The sequence below is a fragment of the Mirounga leonina genome, unplaced genomic scaffold (genome assembly GCF_011800145.1).
Source record: "Mirounga leonina isolate KUSES-001 unplaced genomic scaffold, KU_Mleo_1.0 Mir_493, whole genome shotgun sequence".
In the NCBI taxonomy this organism is placed as follows: domain Eukaryota; kingdom Metazoa; phylum Chordata; class Mammalia; order Carnivora; family Phocidae; genus Mirounga; species Mirounga leonina.
In genome coordinates this window covers 3170556-3195280 of record NW_023270780.1, presented here as the reverse complement: position 1 = coordinate 3195280, position 24725 = coordinate 3170556, and the positions used below count along the sequence as shown (strand labels likewise).

Here is a 24725-nt window from a genome sequence, read left to right as displayed (position 1 = left end):
AGAGTCACAGAGTAAGAGAGGCTGGAAGAGGAGAAAAGACGAGGAGGCACAGAAAACAGAACGATAGACAGGGAGGGGCGGGCAGGGAGAGACACAGAGAGAGGATCCTGAGTGGAAGCAAAGCCAATCATCGGGCTGGAAAGGGGAGAGCCATACAACAGGACCCCAATCCTCCCCCGCACCCCTGTCCCTCTGCCTCTGGCTGGCTCTACTTGTCTGCCAGAGGGCACTAGGTGGAGTGGTGCTTTGGAGAGCGTTGCCTCTTAATCCAAGCCTGCCCGAGGGGGAGAGCCCCAAAACAGACTGGCATCCTGTTCTGTGCAGAGAAGTGTGGGCCATAGATAGATAGACAGATCTATGTGGGCCACACAGATGCATGGGCCATGCGTATACCAAAAGGATATGGGGGTAATCAGAGGCACAGATACATCACTGTCAGACCCTTGGCATAAGGAGGTCCCCAAAAGCGGCCATTCCACTCTTCCTCACTCCCTATCCCCTTGCCCACCATCCTAGGAGTTGGGAAGTCCTTCTCTACGCGTCTAACCTTTGTCCCTCGAGCTGCGGCCATTGGGAGGCCCTGGGAGTCACCCAGGAATGGAGGTGCTGATGGTAGCAGAGTGTGAAGCTCCAGGGTGGGGCGGGAGTGGAGGATGGCGAGATGGGAGGGCAGGAGAGGGAAGGGACAGCTGCCTGCCCTCTCCACGCCAGGTGCCACGTGCTGTGGCGGGGCTGCCTCCTGCTCTGCTGTTTACCAGCCGGGAGCGAGCAGGAGGAGGTGCCAGGGAGCCGCCCCACTGCATCTTGGCCCCTGGCCAGCCAGCCTGTTGGGTAACCAGGAGAGCCAGGCCCAGCTAATCAAACTCTGGACCGAGGCTGTGCAGGACAGAAGTGGCATCCAGGACCTGCACCAGCCTCATTCTGTCCCGAAGCCTTCTGCAGAGCCCTTCCTCCGTGCGGGCCCCCGTGTGCACCCACCGAGTCTGGGGGCTCTACTGCCTCCAGCTAGTGCAGCGCAGCGTCTCTCCTGGCCTCTCCCCTCCCATTGCTCCTCTGCCCCCACACACCCCTCCAGCCCTGCAACACGGCCCCTGACAGACGAGGAAAATGTGGAGGCATCAGCAAGCCACGGAATTCTAGGGAAAGGCAGCAAGGTGCCGGGGCTAAGCGGGCAGAGGCCTCAGGAACGGAGGAACCATGGGGTGAGTCTGACCTCCTCCTGGAGGAGCGGCACCCCCCCCCACCACTCCCCCCCAGAGAAGCCCTGTTCTTGTCACCTCTCTTGGTCAGGCAGAAAACACACCATCCTGAAGTCACAAAGACCTGGGTTCAAATCATGGGGCAGCCACTTATTGTCCTCAGGCAAGTCAGTAATATCTTTGAGCATCATGTAGCTTATGGGTAAATCTGGAATAATGGTGGCTGTTGTAAGGATCGAGGAAAATCATGGATTTACACAAAGTGCCTGGCAAACGCTAGTCCCCTTCCCTTCACTTGCTCCTCCTTAAGGCTCCAGACCCTGTTCCTCTGGTCTCTCGCCCTGTCCCCTCCTGCTGCCAGGCTGCTCTGTCAGCCACTCCTTTCCCCTGCCTGCTGACTGGCCAGGTGCTCCCTCCTTGCTCCCTCCTCCCTCCCCTGGGCCCTGCTCCCTGCCCTCCTGGGCAGCCAGGGCAGCAAGGACGGCACCAAGGGAGCTGCCCCATGGACAGGGTCCCACAGACACAGCACCGAGCCTCGCAGGGTAAGAGGCCCATGGCCCTGCAGGCAGGTGGAAAGGACTTGCCAGAAGAGAGAGAGAGATTGGAAGAGTCTGGTCAAGAAGCAAGGAGGAGGAGGAGGAGGAGGAGGGCAAGACAAGAAAGGAGGAGAGAGATGGATTGGCAGGAGATACACGCCAGGCTTGAAGGAAACTGAAGGAGAAGCAGGAGGAGGGGCTGGGGACACTGCGGAGGAGGAGAGCGTGGAAAGAGGGAGAAGCAGGAAACACGTGGAGAGGAAAGAAAGGGAGCAGCGGAGCAGGAAGAGACAGGTGCGGGGCGGGGAGGGGGTGAAGAGCGGAACCCAGGAAGGGTCAGAATGTGGGCAGGCCCTCCCCAGCGCGCGAGCGCCCCCTGCGAGGAGGGGGCGACACTGCTTTCCTCAGCGGGCAGAACGGGCCGCCGTGGCTGGAAGGCTGGCCACTCCACCTTCCGTTCATTCACCAATGGACGAACCTGTCCTGCCTTTCAGGGTGACAGACAGAGGCTTGGGGGAGGAAGCAACCAAACCCTGTCAGCTGCCCATGCCCACTGGCCTGGCACTTTCCTCTGCACTGGCCCAGGAGGGTGGGGTTTCATTTCTGCAGAGAATGTGGGGCAGCAGACCGGGGACAGTGGGGGACAGAGAGGCAGGCAGTCCCTGGCCTCCCGCGTGGTCTAACTCAGAGACCCTCTCAGAGCACGACCCACGGCCACATGTTTGGTCAGCTATGAACACCAAAGGGAGTGAGTGCCAGCAGGTGCCGGGGGCCACCTGGTGGAGGATGGCTGGCGAGGGGAGCACCCCCACCCCAGGACTGCTCTGAGGTGCAAGGCTGGAGGCCAGGGAGAGGGTGCCACGTCAGGGAGGAAGCTGGGTGGGGCCAGTCAGGATCAGGGGGAGGGGGGAGGGGCCGGATGGAACCACTCCTTCCCTGGGCAGTCCTCCCCCACCCCACCCCCAGCAGAGCCCAACCCTTCTAGTCCATTCACCCCCACTCTGTCCCCCGCAGAGGAGGCCGGCCAGTGGGGAGCATCTCCTGGGCAGAGGGACAGTGTGGGGGGGATGGTGGAGACCAGGATTGGGCAGTGGAAGGAAAAATATAACAGGAGAGCAGATCCAGAGGTTAGGGAGACTCTAGGGGGCATGAGGGAGGGCTGCAGGCTTTTCTGGGACAAGAGGTTGGCCTTGTGCTCTATGAGGAGCTGCTGTGTGGTTGTAGGAAACGGACCAAGGTCTGGCAGGGGAAGCCTGCTATAAATGAATGACCAACTCCCCCCCCACACACCTCTCCCCACCCCCACCACGGCCACGATGTTCTAGCAAAGGCTTTCCCCTTAGCAGCTGCCCCTCCGAAATATGTGCATCCCTGCCCACCCCATGTCAACCCACCTGGGCACGTTACTGCCTGCTCTCTACCTGGACCAGCCAGAGGAAGGGATTCCCTCCTCAGCAGGCTGGCCGGCCAGAGGCCCAGGAAGGCAGAGCGGGGTCTGTGCTCCCCGCTCTCCCTCCTCTTCCTCCAAACATCCTCAGCGTCTTACTCTCAGGCTCCACACCTTGGGCAGTCCTAGGGGCTTTCAGGCACAAATAAGCAACCAAGAGGTTTAACTCCCACAGAGATGTAACTCTGGCTGCAGAATATTTATCGCGCACCTCTAATGGGCCAGCCACTATGGAAGGCTCTGGGAATACCAAGGCCAATGAGACAGACCGCTTCCCAGCTAGCAGGAGAGCCTCGTTTCATGGATAATGACACAATGATAGCAGTTAGGTAGCAGCGCGGAGAATGTCAGGAAGCCAAATGCACAGTGCTGAGGAGTGTCAGCACGAGGGCAGGGAGAGGGGCATGGGCAGCTCCTCCAGTGGGAGCTTGAGCAATGAGGGGAAGCTGGCTTTACACTGAGCAGGGTGTCAGGAAAGGGCCTTCCGGGGGAAGGAATCGTTTGGGGAACTCCCGGAGGTAGTGAGGAGCCTGGCGCTTCTGAGGACCCACCGCGGGGCAGAGAACGAAGAGAGGTGTGCTGTGGAGGATGGTCCCACCTTTGGCTCAGACACCAGGTTCTGGAGGAAGGAATGGGGTGGGATAGGGCCTGTGATGGGAAGGGGCGGGTCTCCTGGTGCCCATGGTCTTCAGCTTTTGGCCCCGGCCCTCTCTCTTCTCTTTCCAGAGCTGCTGGCTGCCAAGAAGACCCACACCTGTGAGTAGCGGGTTGGGGCGGCACCTGTGCTGGGTGTGGAGCCATGGCTGGAGCTCGGCAGGACTGGGGGGGGCGGGGTGCACCAGAGAGGAAGCTGGGAGCTGGCCCAGGCAGAGGCGGCGCCTAGGGAAAGAAGGGAGATGGGGAGCCCGGCAGGGGGAGGGGTGAAGAAACCTCAAGAGCAGGGCGACGGGAGATCAGGGGGAAGCCTGCGGAGAGGGACCAGGGCAGACGCAAGGAGAGAGTGATTATAAAAGGGATCCGGGAGACGGAGAGGAGGGGTGCTGGACAGAGGCACAGGAGCCAGCAGGGGGAAGGAGGGAGATGGAGGCAGGGGCAGCCTCAGGGACTCAAGGAGCCTGCGCCACCAGGCTTTGTGGCAGCTGAGCCATGTTTGGTGTTCCTCTTGGTGGTTAACACGTCCTGAGGTGTGAACAAGCCAGGCTGTGCAGAGCTGGAGAGCAGGAAAGCCTTCACCTCTGTAGGAAACATGACACACAGGGACACTCTGGGCCCTGAAAGACTGAGGCTACACATGTGGGAAGGAGGCTAGAGCTCAGGAAGGACTTCCCAATGGATACTGACGAGTATCTATCCTCTCTAGGGACCTCTCAGCACAGCAGATCTACACCCCCCCCCCAGTTTGTGGGAGAGGCTACTCACCCAGAAAATGCACCCACTCCACCTCAGTCCCAAAGCTTATATCCCATCAGGGCCATGCATGCCCTTAGCAGCCTGAGGGTACTCTGGGGGAAAGCCTCCATAAGCATATGTCCCTGAATTAACGAGGGCCGCTCTGGGGCAAGAGAGACCACCTGCATTTCTCCATGGCCCTCCCTTGGATTACCTACCAATTTCTCCTGAGAGCTCGCTGACCCTGCTCTGGCTTCCAAGATCGCCTAGAGCCTCCCTGTTCTAGGCAGAGAAATCTCAGAGGCAACAGCATCCCCTGGTCCCTGAGCTGGGCAGACAGGGGCTGGGGGGCCATCCAGGATGCTACAGCCTCCTGGGTGGGGGGTTGCTTTGCTCAGCACAATCCTGATCGGTGCCTCGCCTGCCCCTAGCCACAGGGCCCCACGGAAATGCTGAGCAGGGCCCTGGGAGGAAAGCAGGTCAAGGAGTGACGTGCTCATGCGCTGGGGGGATGGGAGCCAGGGACCATATGTGGGTGGGGAGGGAGAAGGGGGACTTTCGGAGCAGCTGGAACTGGAAGAGGCTATGCCCCATTCCTACCTTAACCTCTTACCACAGAAACCTTGGCCAGGACCACGCCCCCTTCCTCCTTCCCAGCCCACTGGTCCTGTGCAGCCATGCCCCCACCCCCACCCCAGAGTGTCCTATGAGAAGCCAGGGTGATGGCCCCTCCCCCAAGCCCCTGCCCAGGTCCTGAGAGCCTGAGGAAGGCCAGCGGGGAAAGGTGTGTACCAGACTGAGGAGCTACTAGAGGCCTGGCAAGAGCAGAGACCTCTTAGGAAGTTTGGTGCAGAGAATCCAGGAGAGATCAATGACTCCTCCAGGCTGGGAGGCTCAGAAAAATAGGTTCCAAATTGAGACAACCGCAAGGAGGGGGTCCAAGACAACCCGAGAAGGGAGGAGCCCCGGAGGGACCCCCAGACCAGGAGAGGGCCGAGCTACTGAAGGGCCCTGAAGAGGAATCCCCAGGCTGAGGTACACCACAGAGCAGATATGAGGCTGAGAGAGCCCCTCAGAAGGACCCCCAGGCTGAGAAACTCTAGACTCACATGCCAGGAGACCTCCCAAGCTGAGACACCCTCAAGAGCAGACTTGAACCAGAGAAACCCTCCCATTCCTCAAGTGGGATTTGGGGCCAAACCGCCTGAGTTTGAATCCTGACCCCACCACTTACTAGCTGTGTGACCTTGGGCAAGTTACTTAACCTCTCTGTGTCTCATTTTCTTCATCTTCAAAATGGGGATAATGGTACCTACCTCATAAAGTATTTTGTGAGTATTAGATAATCCATATAAAACCTTAAGAAGTGTTTCTGGCACAAAGTAAACATTATTATTATTATTATTATTATTATTATTATTATTATTACCATCACCATCATCATCATCATCTGCATTCCAATTTCAGTTTTGCTCTTGAGGAAATTTCTGACAGACTAACACTTCCTGCAGATAGCGGGTATTTGTCTGATGATCATTGCTGCTGCAATTATCATTTCTTCCCTAGCCCAGGGCATATACCACATCTGTGGGAGGGCATGAGCATGGTGGGTGGTGAGGCGGCCTCCCAGACTGCACCCCAGTGGGCGGCTGTTGGCAGTCCACAGCGTATCAGGTGGCACAAGCCACTGCCCCCGGGCAGACATCCTGTGACTTACCTCTAGAAACATCCCTGTCCCTGGAGTCACTGGGCAGAGAGTCAGGCTCGGGTCCTCAGTGGGAGGGGGAGTAGGACCTGGCTGGGCTCCTGTGAGCTCCATTCTGGTTCCCCAGCCAGAACTACCCTGGCGGGTGGAAACAGCTTTTACCGCGTGTGGCTGTCGCATGTGGTTTTGGAATTTTCCAACGCCCCCTGCAATTGGCTGCCCCGCCCCTCACACCCTGCCCCAGGCCCAGATTGGCCACGTGGGGCGCCTGTCATCCTACTCGCTGCACCCCAGAGGGGGTGGGGATGCAGTGGGGGGGGTTGTCACTTGGCCACCTGTGTGGTGGTGGCTTAAACCCCCCTGGCCCAGAAGAATTGGGAGAGAGCTAGGTGCAGAGCTGCGGGCTGAGGCTCTGCAGAAAGGGCCTCACCCCCGACCCAGCTGCCAACTCTGCCCCATCCCTGGACCACCCCCTGCTGAGGACAGAGAGCTAAGGCGGCAAAGCCCAAGGCTCAGTCATGAGAAGTAAGTGAATGGGGCCACCTGGGAGTGGGGAAGCCTGGACGCTATCGTCATCCCTGGGCCTCTGGAACAGAGGGGTGTCTTGGGAACAGTGTGAGCAAAGCTGAGTGCTCTTTCTTGCTGGCAGCGTGTGTCCCAGTCAAGGCCAAGGTCTTTTGGGAGCTGGGTGGAGTAGCTGAGGAGTCTTGCTCCCCAGGCAATTTTCTTAGAGCAGGGTAATACAGTGGGCTATAGAGGAACGGCTCTGTCGTGAGCCCTGGAAAGGATCTGCAGGAGTATCTGAGGTGCTCTGCTCCTCATTTAACAAGAAAGGACTGAGCCCCAACAAGGCCAGGGCTTCGCCCCAGATCCCACCGCTGCAGCAGAGGGTGGCTGCTAACTGACAGGCACCGACCGGACTCCCACTGCAGCGTTTCCCTCCATGCCTCCAACCTACCTCCGAGCAGGGTGAAAGAGGAGCCAGAGGGCCAGAGGGGTTGCTGTGCCCCGAAGCAGCAGGGCAGGAAGAGGAAAGCCAGATCGGCAGGTAGAGAGGGTCAGAACCCTGCATCCAGGTCTCTGTGTGTGTGTGTCCCCAGTTTCAGTCACCCATTTGATGAGGGGGATAGGGCAGGGGAGATGGGAGCAGAAAGCCTTCAGCTTCACCCCCTTCCTGGTGTGGAGCCATGGGCCAACAGCTAGTGGACAGATGTCTGGGGTCCCTGTGCCTTCTAGCAGAGCAAGGATGGGTAAATCAAACAATCCCTGTGTTCAGGTAAGGAAAGCTAGAGAACCTCTCGGAGCAGCGGGTAAATGAGCAAAAGGGAAGCCCCATGTCCCTGTGGCCTGAGGCCTGAGGCAGCCCCAGCCTCAACCTGGGGTCTTCCCACAAACCACAGAGGGGAGGCCATATTGGGTCCTGGAAAGACCCACGGGCTGAGAGTCTAAAGACCAGGTTCTGGTGCCAACTCTGTCACTGACTAGCCACGTAGCCTTAGGCAAGTCATTGGGCCCTGGTCTCCTCATCAGCAAAACAAGAGAGCCGAACTTAAAAACAAAACCAACTTTGGAGAGGCTCCCAGTTCTGAGGACCCAGGACCAAGGAGAGAGCCCTGGTCCCCGAGGTGAGCACCCTCAAGGCTAGTGAAGGCGTCTCAACTCTCCCAGGACATAGACGGAGAGGAGGCCATGGGAAAGGAAGGACTTGGGACAGAGATCCCAGTGCAGATGTATGAGCTGGGGTGGGTCAGGTGGGGCGAAGAAAAGAGCCAAAAACTTCCACAGGAAGAGGGGCCCTTTGGAGCTTTCATTTCTTTCTAGCTTCTTCCGATTAGCAGCAAAGGTTAGCAAACAATCTTCCCAGAAATGGCCCCCAGTCAGCAAATCCACCCTAGCAAGCAAGGATTGGGTGTGCCTCAGAGCTCGGCGGGAGAGCAGGAGTCCCCAGGACTGAGGGAGGGAGCTTCTAGGCAGCTCTACATGATTTCCCCCCAACAGCTCCATCCACGCTGGTAGATAGGAGAGGGGGTCCCCTCCGATCTGAGGGTGGATGCCACCCGTCCTTCTCACTTGGACATCTCTGGGTATCTCACAACCCCAGGCTATCTGACTGAATGCCTCCCCCTCACACACACACCTAGTGAGTGCCAGCCACCTCCATGCCCTCTGACCATAGCCAGAGAGTGGCAGCACATGGGGGGCTGGGGACTGTGACACACCCAGAGACCAAGGGGTAGACACAGACCAGGAAATAAAGAGAGGTGCGGAGGCCAATGATGTCCTGATGGAGCTATAAATGGAGAAATACCAGGAAATACCACCCAAACATCGAGGTGTGAAACCTGAGACAGAGCTGGAGCACAGAAGATAGAAAGGCACACAGACACAGCGAGAGATGCAGAGGGAGGAGGATGGGCAGTGAAGGGGAGATGCGGAGTCCTGATGGGGGCTAGGAAGACAGAGAGAGGGAGGCATGGAGTCCATGGAGGTTCTGAAAGGATGGCAGAGCTCCCTGCCAGGGCGACATGCTGCTAAGTAAAGAAGAAATGTCCATTAGCCAAACAGACTCCCCAGCCAGCCAGAGGGATGGTGGCCCTAGTCATCTCTCTCTGAGGACATGGCCAGTGTGGAGCCAAGAGGCATGAGGCCCCAGCACTGGGTATGGATGGCGAGGAGGTTGGGGGAGACAGGTGCGAGGTCACATGTCTGTCTTTGCTGTGCCCTGATCTTTCCAAGTCTGGTCATGATAATGATGAGCAGTGGGCCTGCAAGAGGTCCAGGTCCCCAGGCAGGGTGCCACAGCTCTTATCCTGAAAACCCATGGCCACCTGAAGACTTAACAAAGGGCCTCCTCCTTCCTTGTATCACCCCTGACCCTTTGCCTTTTCCTCTCTTCCATTCCTAACAGGAATCCCAAACACTCTCAGCCCAAGGTACTAGAATCTGGAACATCTCAGCCTGTCCCGTACAGTGAAGCATGGGTGTTGGTCTCCCCACTCTTCCCAGGGGCTCCCTCCCCTCCCCTGCCTCTGTGCCCCTGACTCAAACAGGGAACAGGGACTTTCCCATGCTAAGAGCCCTCTAAGGAAGGCAGCCCCTGGGGTCTCCTCTTGTCCTCCATGGCTAGTCCTTTCTGAGATCTAACCCCTACTCCTCCTGCTACTGCAATGCTGTCCTGGGCCTCTGGGCCAGATGGGGCTGTCTCTTTGGGGAAGGGACAGGAACAGGACAGGGCCTCAGCACCAGAGCCAGAGTGTCCCTGGGTTCCGTGTGTCCTGGAACAGCAGAGCCCTGTGGAAGGGAGATATAACCCTGGAGGCTGGGAAGCCGCTGACTGTGACTTGGGGCTCCCACTCCTCAGAGCTTCCTCCTGGTGATTCATCCCCTCCTCCCCATTCACTGGTTGTTTTCACTCAATTCTTTTGTTTCCCCTCCTTTCTCCTGTCCCAGACTGCGGGGGTGGCGGGGGCACCAGGAGGGGTTTCAGGTGGCTGGCTGTCTTTCGTGGCTTTTCAGAACCCCAGACTCTCCCTCGCCCACCTGAGTTTTAGCTTCACTACTTTCTCAGCCCTGGGATCTGGATGTATCAGCAGAAAATCCTCGCCCTGGCTTGGGAGTAGTGTTCAGCAGGTAGAGCGGCTTCTCTCCTGGCCCCCCACTGACCCTCCCCCTCCTGCTCCCCTGTGGTGGCACCCACCACCGTGGTTTCCAGCTTTGCAGAAGCTGTGGGAAGGAGAGCTGAGAAAGGAGGGAGGCTGGTGACAGGCTGGGGTACACAGGGGACCCCTGGCCCGAGCTGTGGTCTCCGTGCCGGTGGGGGTTGGGGGGAGCTAAGCTAAGAAAAGAGATGCATTCCTCTTTCCCATTCACTCATTCATCTCTGCAGAGGCCTATTAGGATGTATGAAAGCTAGTCCACACCCCTGAAGGAGCTCTGTTGGGTCAGGCAAGCTGTTCCACCCTGGCCTTGGAAGCCTGCCCCAGGACATGAGTAAAGGCAGGAGGAGGTGGGCACCACAGAGGAAAAGCTGGGGCAGAGGGAACCATGCCTCTATGGGTCATTACACTAGACATGAGTCCTGGCTTTAGTTCCACAGGGGGTCCTCTCTGAATTCTGTTCGCAGCCCACCTCCACACTTCACACTTTTCCCTTGCAGCCAGTAACCTTGTTCCCTATCCCATTTCCTCGATGCATCTGGGCACCTCATCCTTACAGGGGGTATGGCTTAACGGTTGGGGACATGGGCTCTCGAGTTACAGACACCTAGGTTCAAATGCCAGATATGCCACTTCGGACTGTGTAAACTTAGGCAAGCCACTTAGGCCCTCCTGGACCGCTTTCTCATCTGTAAAACGGGGACAATGCAAGGAATGCCTACTTCCCAGGGTTGTCGTAATCATTAACGAAACACATATGCAGAGCCCGGGACAGAGTAAGAATTCAGCCCAGGCTTGTGTCTATCATTACTACCCCCCCTTAATTACTGTCCATTGGAGAAAAGGAGAGAGAAAGAGAAGAGAAGGAAGGCGCAGCTGGAGACTGCTTTGTCAGAAGATAAGGACCCCACGGCTCCTCTGACTGCATCCACTCTCCAGCAGGGCTAGGGGAGGTTGTGGGGTTTGAGGGGAGAGACCCCCCTGGGTTAGAGCCCCTCCTTTGCTCCTACCACTTCCTGTCTGTGGCATGGGGCACCTGGACAAGGCCCAGGGCTGGCTTCCTAAGGTGGCCCAGGGCCAGGCTCTGGCTGCATTCCGAGAGCGCTATCAATGAATCTCACAGCTGTGGGAAGGGTGAGATTAGAGGGGTTGGAGGGAGGGGAAGACAGACCACCTTGTTGCTATCGGATTTCCCCACAGAGAAGGTGTGCATAACAAGCTCCCTGGGGATACTTCGGTCTCTGAAGCAATCCAGAAGAGATTCATTTTCTTTCCCCGGTACCGTGCCAGAAAGCAGCTCTAGAGGTCTCCCAGGCTGAGGAGAAGACACAGGAATGAGCTGGGGGAAAAAATGGCCAACCCCACCCTCATGCCCCAGGAGGAGGAGCCTGGCCCGAAAGCCTCAAGAGGGGCTACATTCTTGCTACTCAAAAGTGTAGGCTGAGGACCAGCAAGCGTGGGCACCCACCAGAGCTTGTCCAAATGCAGAATCTGGGCCCCCAGACCCGAGCAGGGACCTGCTCACAAGATCCCTCCGTGATCTTGTTTGAAACGCAAAGGGTTAGAGTCATGCAGTCGCTAGACGGTTTCAAGAGCTTTCGTGAGCAAATAGGCCCTTCTGTCTCCTGGGAGCGAGAGGGTTTCCTTTGATGGGCCCTGGGAGAGAGCAACAGTGAGGTACAAAGTTCTTCCCGAAGCAGCGGGGGCCGCAGGGGCTGGCCTAGACAGGCCTGACCTTTGCTTGGTTCGAGTTCCTGGCACGGGCAGGCCCTTAGATGGTAAGTTCCTGGCAGGCCAGGCTCCAGTGCAACAGTTTGAGTAATCCCGTGATTACTCAGCTCCCCATCCCCAACCTGGGTTCCCATCACCTGCTGCTTCAGGCAGGGGCTCAGGGGTAGGTTGTGAAGGTGAGGGATCCGAGGTGTTTTTCAGCTCCTGCTCACCCCACGGCCACCTCTGCCAGACCTTCCCGTCCTCTCCCCTCCCCACCTCCACAAGTCACACTCACGCACACCGGGACTTTCTCTTTGAGGTTTCGGGCAGATGGCACTGAAAGGGCTACAGGTGGCAGGGGAAGGAGGGAGCAGTGGGAGCAGAGGGGCTGATGGTGCAGGCAGGACCAGGGGCAGGGCACTGGGGCCAGGACATCACGGTGGGGTTTTCTGTGTGTCTGCACCTGTTTCTCCATCCCAGGGTCTAAGTCTCTGGTGTCGGCCAGTCCCAAGCCTCTTGGTCTCTCTAGATCAGAGCCTACAGAGTCTGGCCCCCCCAGCTCAGAACCCCTGACTCCATGTTCCTGCCTCACTTTGTACCTCTGTCTTGGGGGCCTATGGTTGGGGAACCCTGAAGAGTGGCTGGCCTGCTGGCTGGGGTCCAGACTCCAGCTTCCCCCCAGACACAGGTATCTGTGAAGGGGGTCCATGGCTGGCCACATCATCCCATGAGAAGAGCAAGGTCTGGGTTACAGCGCTGCGAGGTTCCTGGGGCCGAGACCAGCAGTGGGTCAGGTGTGGGGCAGGGAGAGATGTGTCTGGGTCACCTGTGTGGCTGGCGCATACACGCACCCGGATGTGGCTCTGGGAGAAGGGAAGAGACAGGGAGGCCTGTGGTTGACTGCTGGGCTGGAGTCCGAGTTCCCACTGTGGCTTGGCCTAATCTCCCCTCTGCTTACTTTTTTGGGTGACCCACGTTGGTTTCTCCCCTCTCTGGGCTGAGGGCCACTGTGGAGAGAGACCCACGCTGCCGGAGGGGAAGGTGTCGAGGCGAGCGCAGACTCTCTGGGGCATGAGGCTTCTGCTGGGCCTCAGGTGCCCCCTGCATTTCTTTGCCTTCTGCTCTGCTCTGTGGCAAAAGTGTATGTAGAGTTTGCCTCTTAGACACAGTGCTTTCCACAGGTAATACCATCACACCTACCGTCCTAGCTACAATCATCCCACGGACAAGCAATGTTCTTTTTTATTCTGATTTCACTGACAAGGGAACCTAGGCCTAGAGAATCTAAGTGACTCAACATTCAGGTGCCTCCACATTTTCTGCCCCTTTTCCAGCTACCAAACCCCTCTTATTCTCTCTTCCCTTCCATGCATTCCAATATGCTCTTAATTTACGGGAAAGAATCTGAAAGGCTCACTTGCCATCTGTCCAGTGATCACAGCCTCCTATGTGGGTGTTGGGCAGGCAAGTGGGGGCTGGGGTGGGGGAGAGGAGTGACTTCTCATGGAAGAATTTCAGACACCCATGGGCCTGTCCCCCATGAGGAGGCAGCTGCTTAATCTGACTCAGCTCAAAGCTGGCTTGAGGGGACAATGGTTTCAAGATGAGGGAAACAAAATATCAGGGGGTGGTGGGCAAGCCATAGTTCCCCTCCCCACCTCACATGAGGAGGCCCTATGCATGACTGGGGGGTCCAGGCCTGGGCCAGGGGTAAGCTCACCAGAACACAGGTTTGCCCTACAGGCAAGCTGCTGCCTTCGCTGACCCTCAGGGTGGACACGGTTAGGGGACCGGTCAGAGATGAGCTGGGGCTGGGGTGTAGATCACTTTTCTGGCCTGCTCCGCCTCAGCCTCCCCGCTCAAAGGGGAAGCAGCAGGGCACCAATGGCAGAGAAGAGAGCCCTGTCCCCTTGGGATGGATGAAAACCCCTGACATAGTGGGAATCCCAACTCCCCTTCAAAGATGAGCTGGGAGAAGGCCAACTGCTGCTCCCTGAACCAGTAGAGAGCTGTGGGCATTGACAGGGACAGGGCGAAGTAGAGGAGAAAAATCTGGAGCCCCAAAAGGCCACGATGAGCTCAGTGGGCAGCTGGGGGTCCTACTGGCCAATGAACAAACACTAACACACAAACAGGCAGGTGCACCTGCCGGCTCACAAATACCTGTACCTTCCATGTGTACACACACCCTCAAACATGCCCACCGATGTATGGGCCCCCAAAGCCAGGTACACAGAATAGCATAATGGAAAGCAGGGGAGCTAGGGTGTAGACCCAGCTCTGGGGCAACTTAACTGCATGAACCTGGGCCAACCACCTTACCTCATCTGGTCTATCCCTCCACCTGGAAAAGAAAGGACAGGACAAAGGTTGAATGAGCTGGTCCCTAGTCCCAGTCAGAGGTAACATTCATGATCGGCCCATCAACATAGTCACTCTCATGTGCTGCCCACTCTCTGCTCCAGGGCCTGGGGCCTCGGTGCCCTGTTTGATTCTCACCCTAGATCGCCAGCATCTGACCGACCTGGCTTGTTGAGCCCTCTCCTGGGCTCCACCTCAGTCCTCCTTGCCTTCTTTGGGCCCCATGCTGTGGACCCTGACCTCTTGGCCCCTGGTCGCTGCCCAGCCCATCCCTGAGCCTTCACTGCCAGGCTGAGGATGACCGGCATCTCTACCTGGCCCCCTGCCTTGGTGCACCACATCTCCTCCCCCCACCCCCCATGCCTCACACTCTGCCCATGGGAGCAAAGCCTGGTGGGGGAGGGTGGCCTAAAAGAAGCCCCCTGCGCGGGAAGCAGGTGTTGTGAAGCAGCGAGAACTCCTAGATCCTCAGGCGGCAGGGGGGGCAACTGGAGCTTTTCAACTTGAAGGGCTGAGCAGGTGGCCTCTCTGCAGCTGCACTTTCTGCCCCTGTGGAGCTGGTACAGGTCCTGGCTGCCCCGTGAAACCGAAAACGGCCTCCCCAGACCCTTTGTTGAGCGGCATTTGGCACTGCACTTCTTCTATTTTGCAAGAGGTGAAGAGCAAGCTGGAGCAGGGTGGAGAAGCACCGTGTCCCTGTGTCTACAGCCCGGGGACGTGGGGAAGGAGGCAGAGCAGGTCCCTGGGCTCACCTCCTGTTCTTTCTTTCTCTCCTCCAGCACAAATTGAAGTGATTCCTTGCAAAATCTGTGGGGACAAGTCATCTGGGATCCACTACGGGGTTATCACCTGTGAGGGGTGCAAGGTGAGCATGCGCACCCGTGCACACTCACACACAGAGTCTCTTCCAAGGCGGGGAGAAGGGGCTCTGAGGCAGCTAGGGAGCTGCTGGAGAGGTGCCTTACACAGGAGGGCCTTGTCTGAATCTGGGGACATGACTGCGTGGCAGATTATAACTCTGCTAAGAAAGGGAGGTGAGAAAAGGAACTGGCCATGCGTGGGGTCTGGGCAAGCGGGGGCCAGAGCCTGGGCTGGAAGCCCCGGGGAGCGAGCTGGGCCTGGCCGGGATTGGCAGCCGAGGTCCCCGTCTGCCTGCCCCAGGGCTTCTTCCGGCGCAGCCAGCAGTGTCACGTGGTCTACTCCTGCACCCGCCAGCAGAACTGCCCCATTGACCGCGCCAGCCGAAACCGATGCCAGCACTGTCGCCTGCAGAAATGCCTGGCACTGGGCATGTCCCGAGATGGTGAGGCCAAGCAGGCGGAGTCTCCAAAGAGGTTATCCTGTAGACGCGTCCTTCCGTGGGGCACAGGCCGGCCACACACCATGGGGGTGCACCTCACCAAAGCTCTTCGTGGTCCCCAGCTGTAGGCTCTGCTAGAACAGCCCTCCCTTCCCCAACGCCCCAGGCTCCTCATTTTCTCCTTCCTGGGATGGAAGAAGAACTGGCCCAGTTACCGTCCAGCTTCCACATCCACCGTCCTGCCCCTAGCTCCATCTCCCTGGTCCCCCATCCCCATGCTAGGACACAGGACAGTGGCTCGGACTGCAGCCAGAGCCAGCCCGAGAGCCACCTGGAAGGCACGAGGGTGGGGAGGGCGGCTGTTCCCGGTGCCTTTCTCCTCGGTCCTCGCCCACCACCTCGGCGCAGCCCCCCATCACCACCACAGAGGGAGCCCAGGGCGGGGTTGGGGGAGGCATGAGGTGACGGAGGAGCCAGAAAGAGCCCGTCAGCACTTTTCAGCGCCCGAAATAACAAAGTGAAAGGAAACACGCAGGGGTGCAAAGGGGCAGGCGGGGCGAGGGGCTGTGCCCCCACACCTGGGAGGGGTGTTGGGGGGGGAGTGAAAAGGCAGGAAAGAGAGAGCAGAAGAGGATGTTCAGAAACAAGCCGCGGAGCATGGGTTGGGCTGTGGTGAGTATCTAGGTCACCAGCGAGCCTGCAGGCCTGACCACAGGGAGACCTGTGTTCTCAGCTCTCCTCTTCCTCCGACCCTCCTAGACAGGCGAGGTGACCCCAATACAGCTCCAGGCCCCCAACTCGACCACCCCAGCCCAAACATCAGGAGACCAGAGTCCTCAGTCCAGACTGACTGCTGAATTCTGCTACCAGCAGAAGCTGGTTTCCAGCTGGGAAACTTTGCTTGGGAGACCGAAATGCCTGGGCGGGACGCAGCCCTGCCGCAAACACGGGCAGGCGGTGGGAGGGGTCTCGAGCAAAAGTGGGGGGCCCCCCGGGGAAGGTCCTTAGGCCACACTGGAGACACTCTGCTCAGAGCCAGCTATTGAGGGAACAGCAAGTTGAATTCTGTAATGATCAAAATGCCTGTCGAGGCTGCCCTGTACCTCGTGCTCCTGCCTCGAAAACTCCTGATCCCCGACCTCTTTCAGCTGTCAAGTTCGGCCGCATGTCCAAGAAGCAGAGGGACAGCCTGCACGCCGAGGTGCAGAAACAGCTGCAGCGGCAGCAACAGCAGCAGCGGGGACAGGTGGCCAAGACCCCGCCAGCGGGCGGCCAGGGAGCCGACCCCCTTGCCGGTCCCATCGGGCTCCCAGACGGGCAGTTGCCCCTGGGCTCCTCACCTGACCTGCCTGAGGCCGCGGCCTGCCCCCCTGGCCTCCTGAGAGCCCCAGGCTCCGGGTCCTCCTACCCCAGCAGCTTGGCCAAGGCCGGGCCCGATGGGGCCTCGTACCACACGGAATACAGCCCCGAGCGGGGCAAGGCCGAGGCCAGCGAGCGCTTCTACAGCACTGGCAGCCAGCTGAGCCCCGACACATGTGGACTTCGTTTTGAGGACGCCGGGCATCCTGGGCTCGAGGAGCCAGGACGGGGCCCGGACAGCTACGGCAGCCCCAGTTTCCACAGCGCCCCAGAGACGCCCTATGCCTCCCTGACGGAGACTGGTGAGCGGCTGGGGGGCGGGGAGGGGAGGGATGATGAGGGAGGGGCTTCCAAGAGAGGGGCCCTGGTCAGCACCCCATGTACACCACACGTGAGCCCAAGGGAGCAGAGGGGCCGAGGAGGGGAGGCAGCGCGGGGCGGGGCGGGGGGGGGGGTCCGGCCGAGGAGTGCCCTTTGTATGGGGTAGGGTAGCGGTTGGCTGAGATGGAGCCTGTGCCTTCCCCCTCTGGCCCCAGAGCACCTGGTGCAGAACGTTTGTAAATCCTACCGAGAGACGTGTCAGCTGCGGCTGGAGGACCTGCTACGGCAGCGCCCCAACATCTTCTCCCGGGAGGAGGTAGCCGGCTACCAGAGGAAGGTGAGGCCGGGAGACCCCGTGGGAGGGGGCGGCGGGGGAGGGAGTGCGTGCGCAAGTGGGCTGGGGCGAGGCGGGCGGCACGGACAGACCTGCGGGTGCGTGCTTGTGAGCGTGTGTGTGTCTACCCCCTAGCAGATGGGTGAGAGGTTTTCCTTTTCCCTTGCCTATTGCCTTCCTCCTACCTCCGCCAGCGCCCACACCTTGGTGTGTACACTCTCCTTTCCCGTCCCCTTTCAATGATAGCAGTGGTCAGAACCCTGATTACCATTTGTTAAACACCCCTTCTCTGCCGGGCACTGTGCTAAATGCTTCCCATAAATGATCCTCCGCTCTTTCGACAGCGACCCGTGAGGTTGGCATTTATTTCTGTTCTTAACAGCCTGGGAAACTGAGCTCAGAGAAGTTAACAGACCTACTCGAGGTCACAAAGTAGTGGAGCCACAGGAACATTCAGATCCACCAGGCTCCCAAAGTTTATGCTCTTTCCTGTCACACTCCTGACAACACCACATGTTCTAAAAACACTCGTTTGACACTGAATTTTTGCTTCTCTATGTTCTTAAGACCTTTGGGCAGGTCTTTTTGGGGAGAGGGGTCAGTATGTGCTTCTCACCTCAACAAAATGCAAACTCTTTGAGGGCAAAGCTGCATCTCAGATGTTTTTTATTTCCCCACAACAGCTAACTCAGTGCCAACGGCTGGTGGGTGCTCAGTGAGTGCGACCAAATGACAGGAGTTCACCCCGAGTGAACTCCTCACGCCTGCAGTTTATCAGTCTGGGCTCCCAGGGGCTTGGGAGGGTGACAGGGTCATAAACGGGGCTACAGTGGGACCCTCCTCCTTCCTTACAGTCCATGTGGGAGATGTGGGAACGCTGTGCCCACCGCCTCACCGAGGCCATTCAGTACGTGGTGGAGTTTGCTAAGAGGCTCTCAGGCTTCATGGAGCTCTGCCAGAATGACCAGATCGTGCTTCTCAAAGCAGGTGCCCAGGGAGGGTGGGCAGGCCTGGAGGGAGGGGGGCAGAGCATGCAATGGGACGGGGCTGAGCGGAGGAAGGTGGCTTAGGGAAAGCAGGGCACTGAGGGGGACAGAGCCAGCTCCCTGGCTCTGCCTGACTCTTGCCTGCATGCCCCCCCCCTTCTCCCCAGGAGCAATGGAAGTGGTGCTGGTCAGGATGTGCCGGGCCTACAACGCTGACAACCACACGGTCTTTTTCGAAGGCAAATACGGTGGCATGGAGCTGTTCCGAGCCTTGGGTGAGGGGCAGGGGGAAATGAGAGAGACAGGAGTTGGATGGCAAGTCCATCTAAAGCTTCAAGACCCAGGCACCCTCTTTTCAGGGCAAATCACCCCCTCTGCTCCAAACACCAGGAGGGTGGGTGTCCTCGGGCACTGTGGCCTCACCCACTTTACTCATCCTTTGCTTTTTCTCTCCCTCAGGCTGCAGTGAGCTCATCAGCTCCATCTTCGACTTCTCCCGCTCCCTGAGCTCCTTGCGCTTTTCTGAGGACGAGATTGCTCTCTACACAGCCCTCGTGCTCATCAATGCCAGTGAGTGTCGTTGGGCTTGCCTAAGGGACATTCAGGTGACAGGGGAGTGACGGATATTGAAGGGTCTGGACCTTCAAATGTGGTTAAATCTGGGAAATGGCTCTAAAGAGCAGAAAGAAGATTCAGAGGAGCCTCCAAGGTGGGGTTGGAGAAGTGGGGAGCTAGGGAGCTGTGAGGATGAGAGGAAGTGCACCGCTTCCCAGGGAGAAATTCATTTGCTCGTGAGTTCTCATGTCAGTGAGTCCAGTGAGCCCACACATTGTAATCACCTGGGGAGCTTTAAAAAGTGATACTTCCCTGGGCTCAACTCCCAGAGAATCTGAGGTCATTGAGCTGGGGTACAGTCTCCCGCAGGTGATTGTCATGTGCTTGGGAATCACTGATCTGCTCGAGCTAGTTTGAAGACTGTGGGCTGTCATGGCAGGACTCTGGATACCCACTTCACTGGGATGGAGCAGGCTGGGCTGAGCCAGGGAATGCTAAGTATTTGGAGAACCTGGAGAAGTGGGTAGAGCTACTAACCTGAGTTTGCCGATCAAGATTATCTGTTGTCTGGCTCTGCCAATGAATAAAAACCTAAACACGTCCTTCGAACTAGAAATAAAGACTTAAAAGATGACTTCTGGCTATTTTATGGAGCCAGGGCAAAAGGTGGTTTGTCCACTGGAGTTAGCCACAGACGGCTGCAGAGGCCCTGCTGCTGGCCTGGGAGGCTTCACCAAAGCCACTTGCTATCGGCTCATCCTTGGCCAGGTGACAGGGCTCTCTCTCATTTTCCCCATAGTGGAATCCTAGCATTGGATGGGCTATGTGAAACATCAGGGTACCAGGGAGAAGGCTGCTTGGAGTCAGGAGATTGGACGTTCTTTCTTTCTTTTTAAAGATTTTATTTATTTGAGAGAGAAGGAGCAGGGGGAGGGGCAGAGGGAGAGGGAGAAGCAAGCTCCCCGCTGAGCAGGGGGCCCGCTGTGGGGCTCAATCCAGGACCTCTGGGATCAGGACCTGAGCCACCCAGGCACCCCGGGAGATTGGATGTTCTTATCCCTTTCATCTCTCCCCAGTTTTCCTTGTAGACAGCCAAGCCCCAGGCCCCAGAACTTTTCATGATCAAACCAGGACGCACACGCACGTGCGCACGCGCTCAGCCGAGAAGGCCGCTATCCAGCACAGATGTCCAACATGATACACCCTTTTGGGGGAAGTTAATGTCCATGTTCTTTCTTGTTCTCGCTATGGCCCCATGCCCTCCTTCAGACCGGCCAGGGCTCCAAGAGAAGAGGAAGGTAGAGCAGCTGCAGCACAACCTGGAGCTGGCTTTTCATCACCATCTCTACAAGACTCACCGCCAAGGCATCCTGGCAAAGGTAGGAGCAGTCCCTGAGGTGGAGGAGTGGAGGAGGTCAGGTCCAGCGCAGGAGCTGGGCCCCCAGGGCTTGCGAGGGCTGGGCTCCGAGGGTACAGAGGAGGAAGTGCTTGAGTGCCATGTGCTAGAGAGCTTGCAGTAGCACTGGAACCGAAGGGATGAGCCGTCACTTCCATGTGCATACAGATGGAAAGTGAAGAGAACCTGGAATTGGGAGGGATTTCTGCCAGGAAATAATTTGGCTTAATATAGCCAACACTCACCCAGCACCTGCTTGTGCAGGGCACCATGGAATGCAAAGGTACAGAGAGGCGGTCCTTGTCCTCACCGAGGGCTTTTAGTGTGGTACAAGGAGGCTCGTGTACCAGTAACCCTAATACGGAGTAGCATATGGTACGTGATACAACAGTAATGCGGTTAACAAGGTGCTGTCCCAGACATGCTGTCATCCTCAGGGCAACTCGGTCAATAGGACAGGTATTAAAACCTCCTTTTAGCGATGAGGGGACTTAAGCGACTAGTCCAAGTTTGCATGATTGGTAAGTAATAAATGCAAGATTTAATCCCAGTGCTCTCCCACCATATCCCTGCGCCCCTGATAGGTTACTTTGATAAGAGATATCGGGGGAATGTTATGACAGCATAGAACAGGGATTAAAAATAACTCGGGGTGGGGCACCTGGGTGGCTCAGTCGTTAAGTGTCTGCCTTAGGCTCAGGTCGTGATCCCAGGGTTCTGGGATCGAGCCCTGCCGGGAAGCCTGCTTCTCCCCCTCCCACTCCCCCTGCTTGTGTTCCTGCTCGCACTATCTCTCTCTCTGTCAAATAAATAAAATCTTTAAAAAAAAAAATTTTTTTTAAATAATTTGGGGTAAAAGGAGTGGGTCATAAATGCTTCCTAAGAAGGTGGCATTTAAGGTCAGCCATGAAGTGTGTCAGATTTTAACAGACATTCATGGGAGTGGGGCAGGCATTCCAGGCTATGGGAACAATCACCAAAAATAAGGAGGCAAGGGCGCCTGGGTGGCTCAGTTGGTTAAGCAACTGCCTTCGGCTCAGGTCATGATCCTGGAGTCCCGGGATAGAGTCCCGCATCGGGCTCCCTGCTCGGCAGGGAGTCTGCTTCTCTCTCTGACCCTCCTCCCTCTCATGCTCTCTGTCTCTCATTCTCTCTGTCTCAAATAAATAAATAAAATCTTTAAAAAAAAAATAAGGAGGCAAAATAAAATAGTACAGATATGGGGAATAGCTCATGGTACATTCTGACTAATGGGTAAGATTGGGAGCTAGCATTGATTGATGAGGGCGGGGAAGTAGCAGAAGACAAGCTTGAAATTAGGTCAGGTAGCAAATCAGAGAGGACTTCCAGTGCCATATTAAAGAGCGAAGGCTTTATTTCCAGGCAATGGAGAGCTCTGAAGGCTAGAAATGATATCATCAGAGCTATTATTTAGGCAATTTAATTTGGAACCAGCGTAGAGGAACCACTTATGTAATCATCCAAGCAATGGGCCCTTGCTATGTGCCAGGCACAGTGAGTGCTAGGTGCTGAGGATAGAGAAATGACCTACACAACAGTTTTTGTCCTAAAGAACTTCAAGTCGGGTCAGACAGATTGGAAGGAGAGACTGGAGCCTGGGAGCTCGGCTGGAAAGCAGATCTGGTTGACTCCACCTTCAGAATACAAACCGCCCACCATCACCGGCCCCCCCATCAGTTCTCACGTGGCCTGTTAGAGAGGCCCCTGGTCCTCCCTGGTCCCTCCTGCAGGAGCTACATAGCACGGGTCTCAGTCCTGCTCTAGCCGCCCATGCTGCTGAGTGGCAACTCCAGAGTCTGTCATGGCTGACTGGCCTCAAGCACGATATGACCCCGACTTCTTTTCTCACCTCCTCTCCTCCCACTGGCCCCTCAGTCTCCTGTTCCAGCAACACTGGCCTCTTTGCTATTCCTTCAGCACATCACATACAGTTGCATCTCAGGGCTTTTGTATCTGCTGTTCCCGCTGCCTGGAAGGTTCTTCCCCTAGTCTTCCAAATGGCTCCATCTCTTCATCCCGGAGAGGTTTTCCCTGACCGCCTGATGCAAAAAGCCCTCCACCCCCCACCCTGCATTATTGTTCTTTTTTTTTTTTTTTAAGATTTTATTTATTTATTTGATAGAGACACAGCGAGAGAGGGAACACAAGCAGGGGGAGTGGGAGAGGGAAAAGCAGACTCCCCACTGAGCAGGGAGCCCGATGCGGGGCTTGATCCCAGGACCCTGGGATCATGACCTGAGCCGAAGGCAGACGCTTAATGACTGAGCCACCCAGGCACCCCTGCATTATTGTTCTTTAAGAAATTCTTAGACATATATATTTGTTTGTTTCCTGGCTCCCTCATTAGGATAGGCATTTAATAAAGCTAGATATTTTATTCTACTTTATTGTATCCAGTGATATATCACCACAGCCCATCACAGTGCCTAGCTGAGTAGGTTCCCAACAGTTATTGAATGGATGGATGGATGGATGGATGGATGGATGGATGGATGGATGGATGGACAGATGAAGCTATTGTGATAGTCCAGACAAACTCAGACTAAACCAGTAGAAATGAAAAGAGGATGAATCCAAGAGATATCAAGAGATCTTATGCTGCCTGGTCTTCTCTGACTGTCCCTTTCCTAGGAAACTAAGTAGGGGGGGAAGGAGGGGGGCAGCTAGTGAGTGGTCTTTTTAAGCCTAGCTTGGTTATACAGGAAGATGAAGGAAGACACACATCCACATACAGGTTATATGCAGAAGATGAATGGTTTTCTCAGCCTTTCTCCAGCGAGGTCTCCCTGCCTCTGTCTCCTCATGGGTCTCTGGGCCTTTTTTGTTCCCCTCTGGCTGAGTACTGGTGGTGTTGGGTACCTGCTTGGAAACCATTTATAATTCAGTTATTGAGCATTTGTCATGTGCCAAACATGACAGGAACAGAAGATACAGAGAGGGGGGGAGACAGGGAGAGAAAGAGACAAGGAGAGACCCTAGATTAAACCTAGCTAGGGTGGGAAGGCAGACAAATTAGACCATTTCCCTAAAATGGGGTTTAAGTGCTACTACACAAAGGGAAGTCCAAAGGAAAGGCCCCTAATCCAGGGAGAGGTGGTTAGAGAAATATACCCAGAGGAGGTGACACTTGAAAGTGAGGAAGCATTAGCCAAGCAAAGAAAAATCAGAAAGGCATTCCAGGTGAGGAGAACAGCATTGACGAAGGTCCAAGAGGCATGCAATAGACTAGAACAGAACCACGGGGTCTCACTATTCTAAGAGCAGGAAGTGTGAGTTAGAGTATTCACCAGGGTTCATTTCAGGAGTAGCAGGAATGTGATGAGGGGATTCACTCAGAAAACATGCCCTTGTTCCGTAGCAGTCCTGGCTTGCCTCCAGTTTCCTGAACACATACCCCTCCCTGTGATGGGATCTAATCCAGCCATTCCTCCAGGGCCGAGCGCAGAGGGGGAAAGCAAGGCAGGTTGCCCTAGCCCAGGGAGGAGAGGACATCTTTGCTCTGGGGAGAAGGCTGGAGTACTGATCCTCCTCCCCTGTTAACCCATCTCCAGCTGCCACCCAAGGGGAAGCTTCGGAGCCTGTGTAGCCAGCACGTGGAAAAGCTGCAAACCTTCCAGCATCTCCACCCCATCGTGGTCCAAGCTGCTTTCCCTCCACTCTACAAGGAACTCTTCAGCACTGAAATTGAGTCACCCGAAGGGCTGTCCGAGTGACCTGGAGGAGGGACTCCTTTCCCTTCCCTAGAGCCTACTGGCCCTCCTCCCTGGATCTCCTCCCACCTTCACATTTTTCTTACCTGTGCCCCCTGGAGGGTGGTCCCTGCCTGTTCGTTGGGGGTGAGCAATTGCTGAGACTGGTTTTCTGCCCACAGGCTTGCCTGACAGTGGGCCAAGAGCCAGAAGGTGGTGATGAAGGAACACCATCTCCAGCCTCAGCTTTGTTGCGTCTCCTTTCCCATGACCCTTCACCCCCAGCTTCTGAGAGGCCTCGGGTGGCACATAAGGACCTCTAGGAGGACTATGGTGTCCTCAGGACACCAGGGGGATCCAGGACACCCTGGATGAACAGAACTCAACTCTGGGCTCAGAAGCTAAGAATAGGACTTTAAAATACCTCATTGCATCTCCCCATGGGCTGTGGCTGGGGAGATGTGTCAAGCTCAGAGACTGATGGCTGGAGCCCAGAAGGACCTGTATATAACATGAATCCAGATCTTTAGATTTTCTACTTCCCCCTTCCTCTCAGCTCAGCTAGGAAGTGGTTGGGCACCCTGCCCTTTTCCCAGGATCTAAAAAAAACTGGATATGGGAAGATAAGGATGGGGTGGGGGTAAGGGGCTGGGATAATTTTTTTATGGGATTTGGGTACAGGGATAGGTTACAATGGAGGCCAAGAACATCACAGATAGAACTCAAACCTCTTATGTGCACTTTAGAAGTAGACTTTA

The 24725-nt window shown here is 56.6% G+C and overlaps 1 protein-coding gene across 1 annotated transcript; it reads left to right on the top strand.

Annotated features, from left to right (window-relative positions):
- Window positions 1-1648: 1648 nt before the first annotated feature.
- On the top strand, window positions 1649-24496 carry RORC (RAR related orphan receptor C). The gene is made up of 11 exons (XM_034990067.1): window positions 1649-1741; window positions 3909-3938; window positions 14786-14871; window positions 15168-15309; window positions 16455-16967; window positions 17202-17323; window positions 18175-18307; window positions 18474-18581; window positions 18766-18876; window positions 20131-20240; window positions 23830-24496. The coding sequence occupies exons 1-11, from the start codon at window positions 1702-1704 to the stop codon at window positions 23989-23991; spliced, it is 1557 nt and encodes a 518-aa protein (XP_034845958.1). The 5' UTR covers window positions 1649-1701; the 3' UTR covers window positions 23992-24496.
- The last annotated feature ends 229 nt before the right edge of the window (window positions 24497-24725 follow it).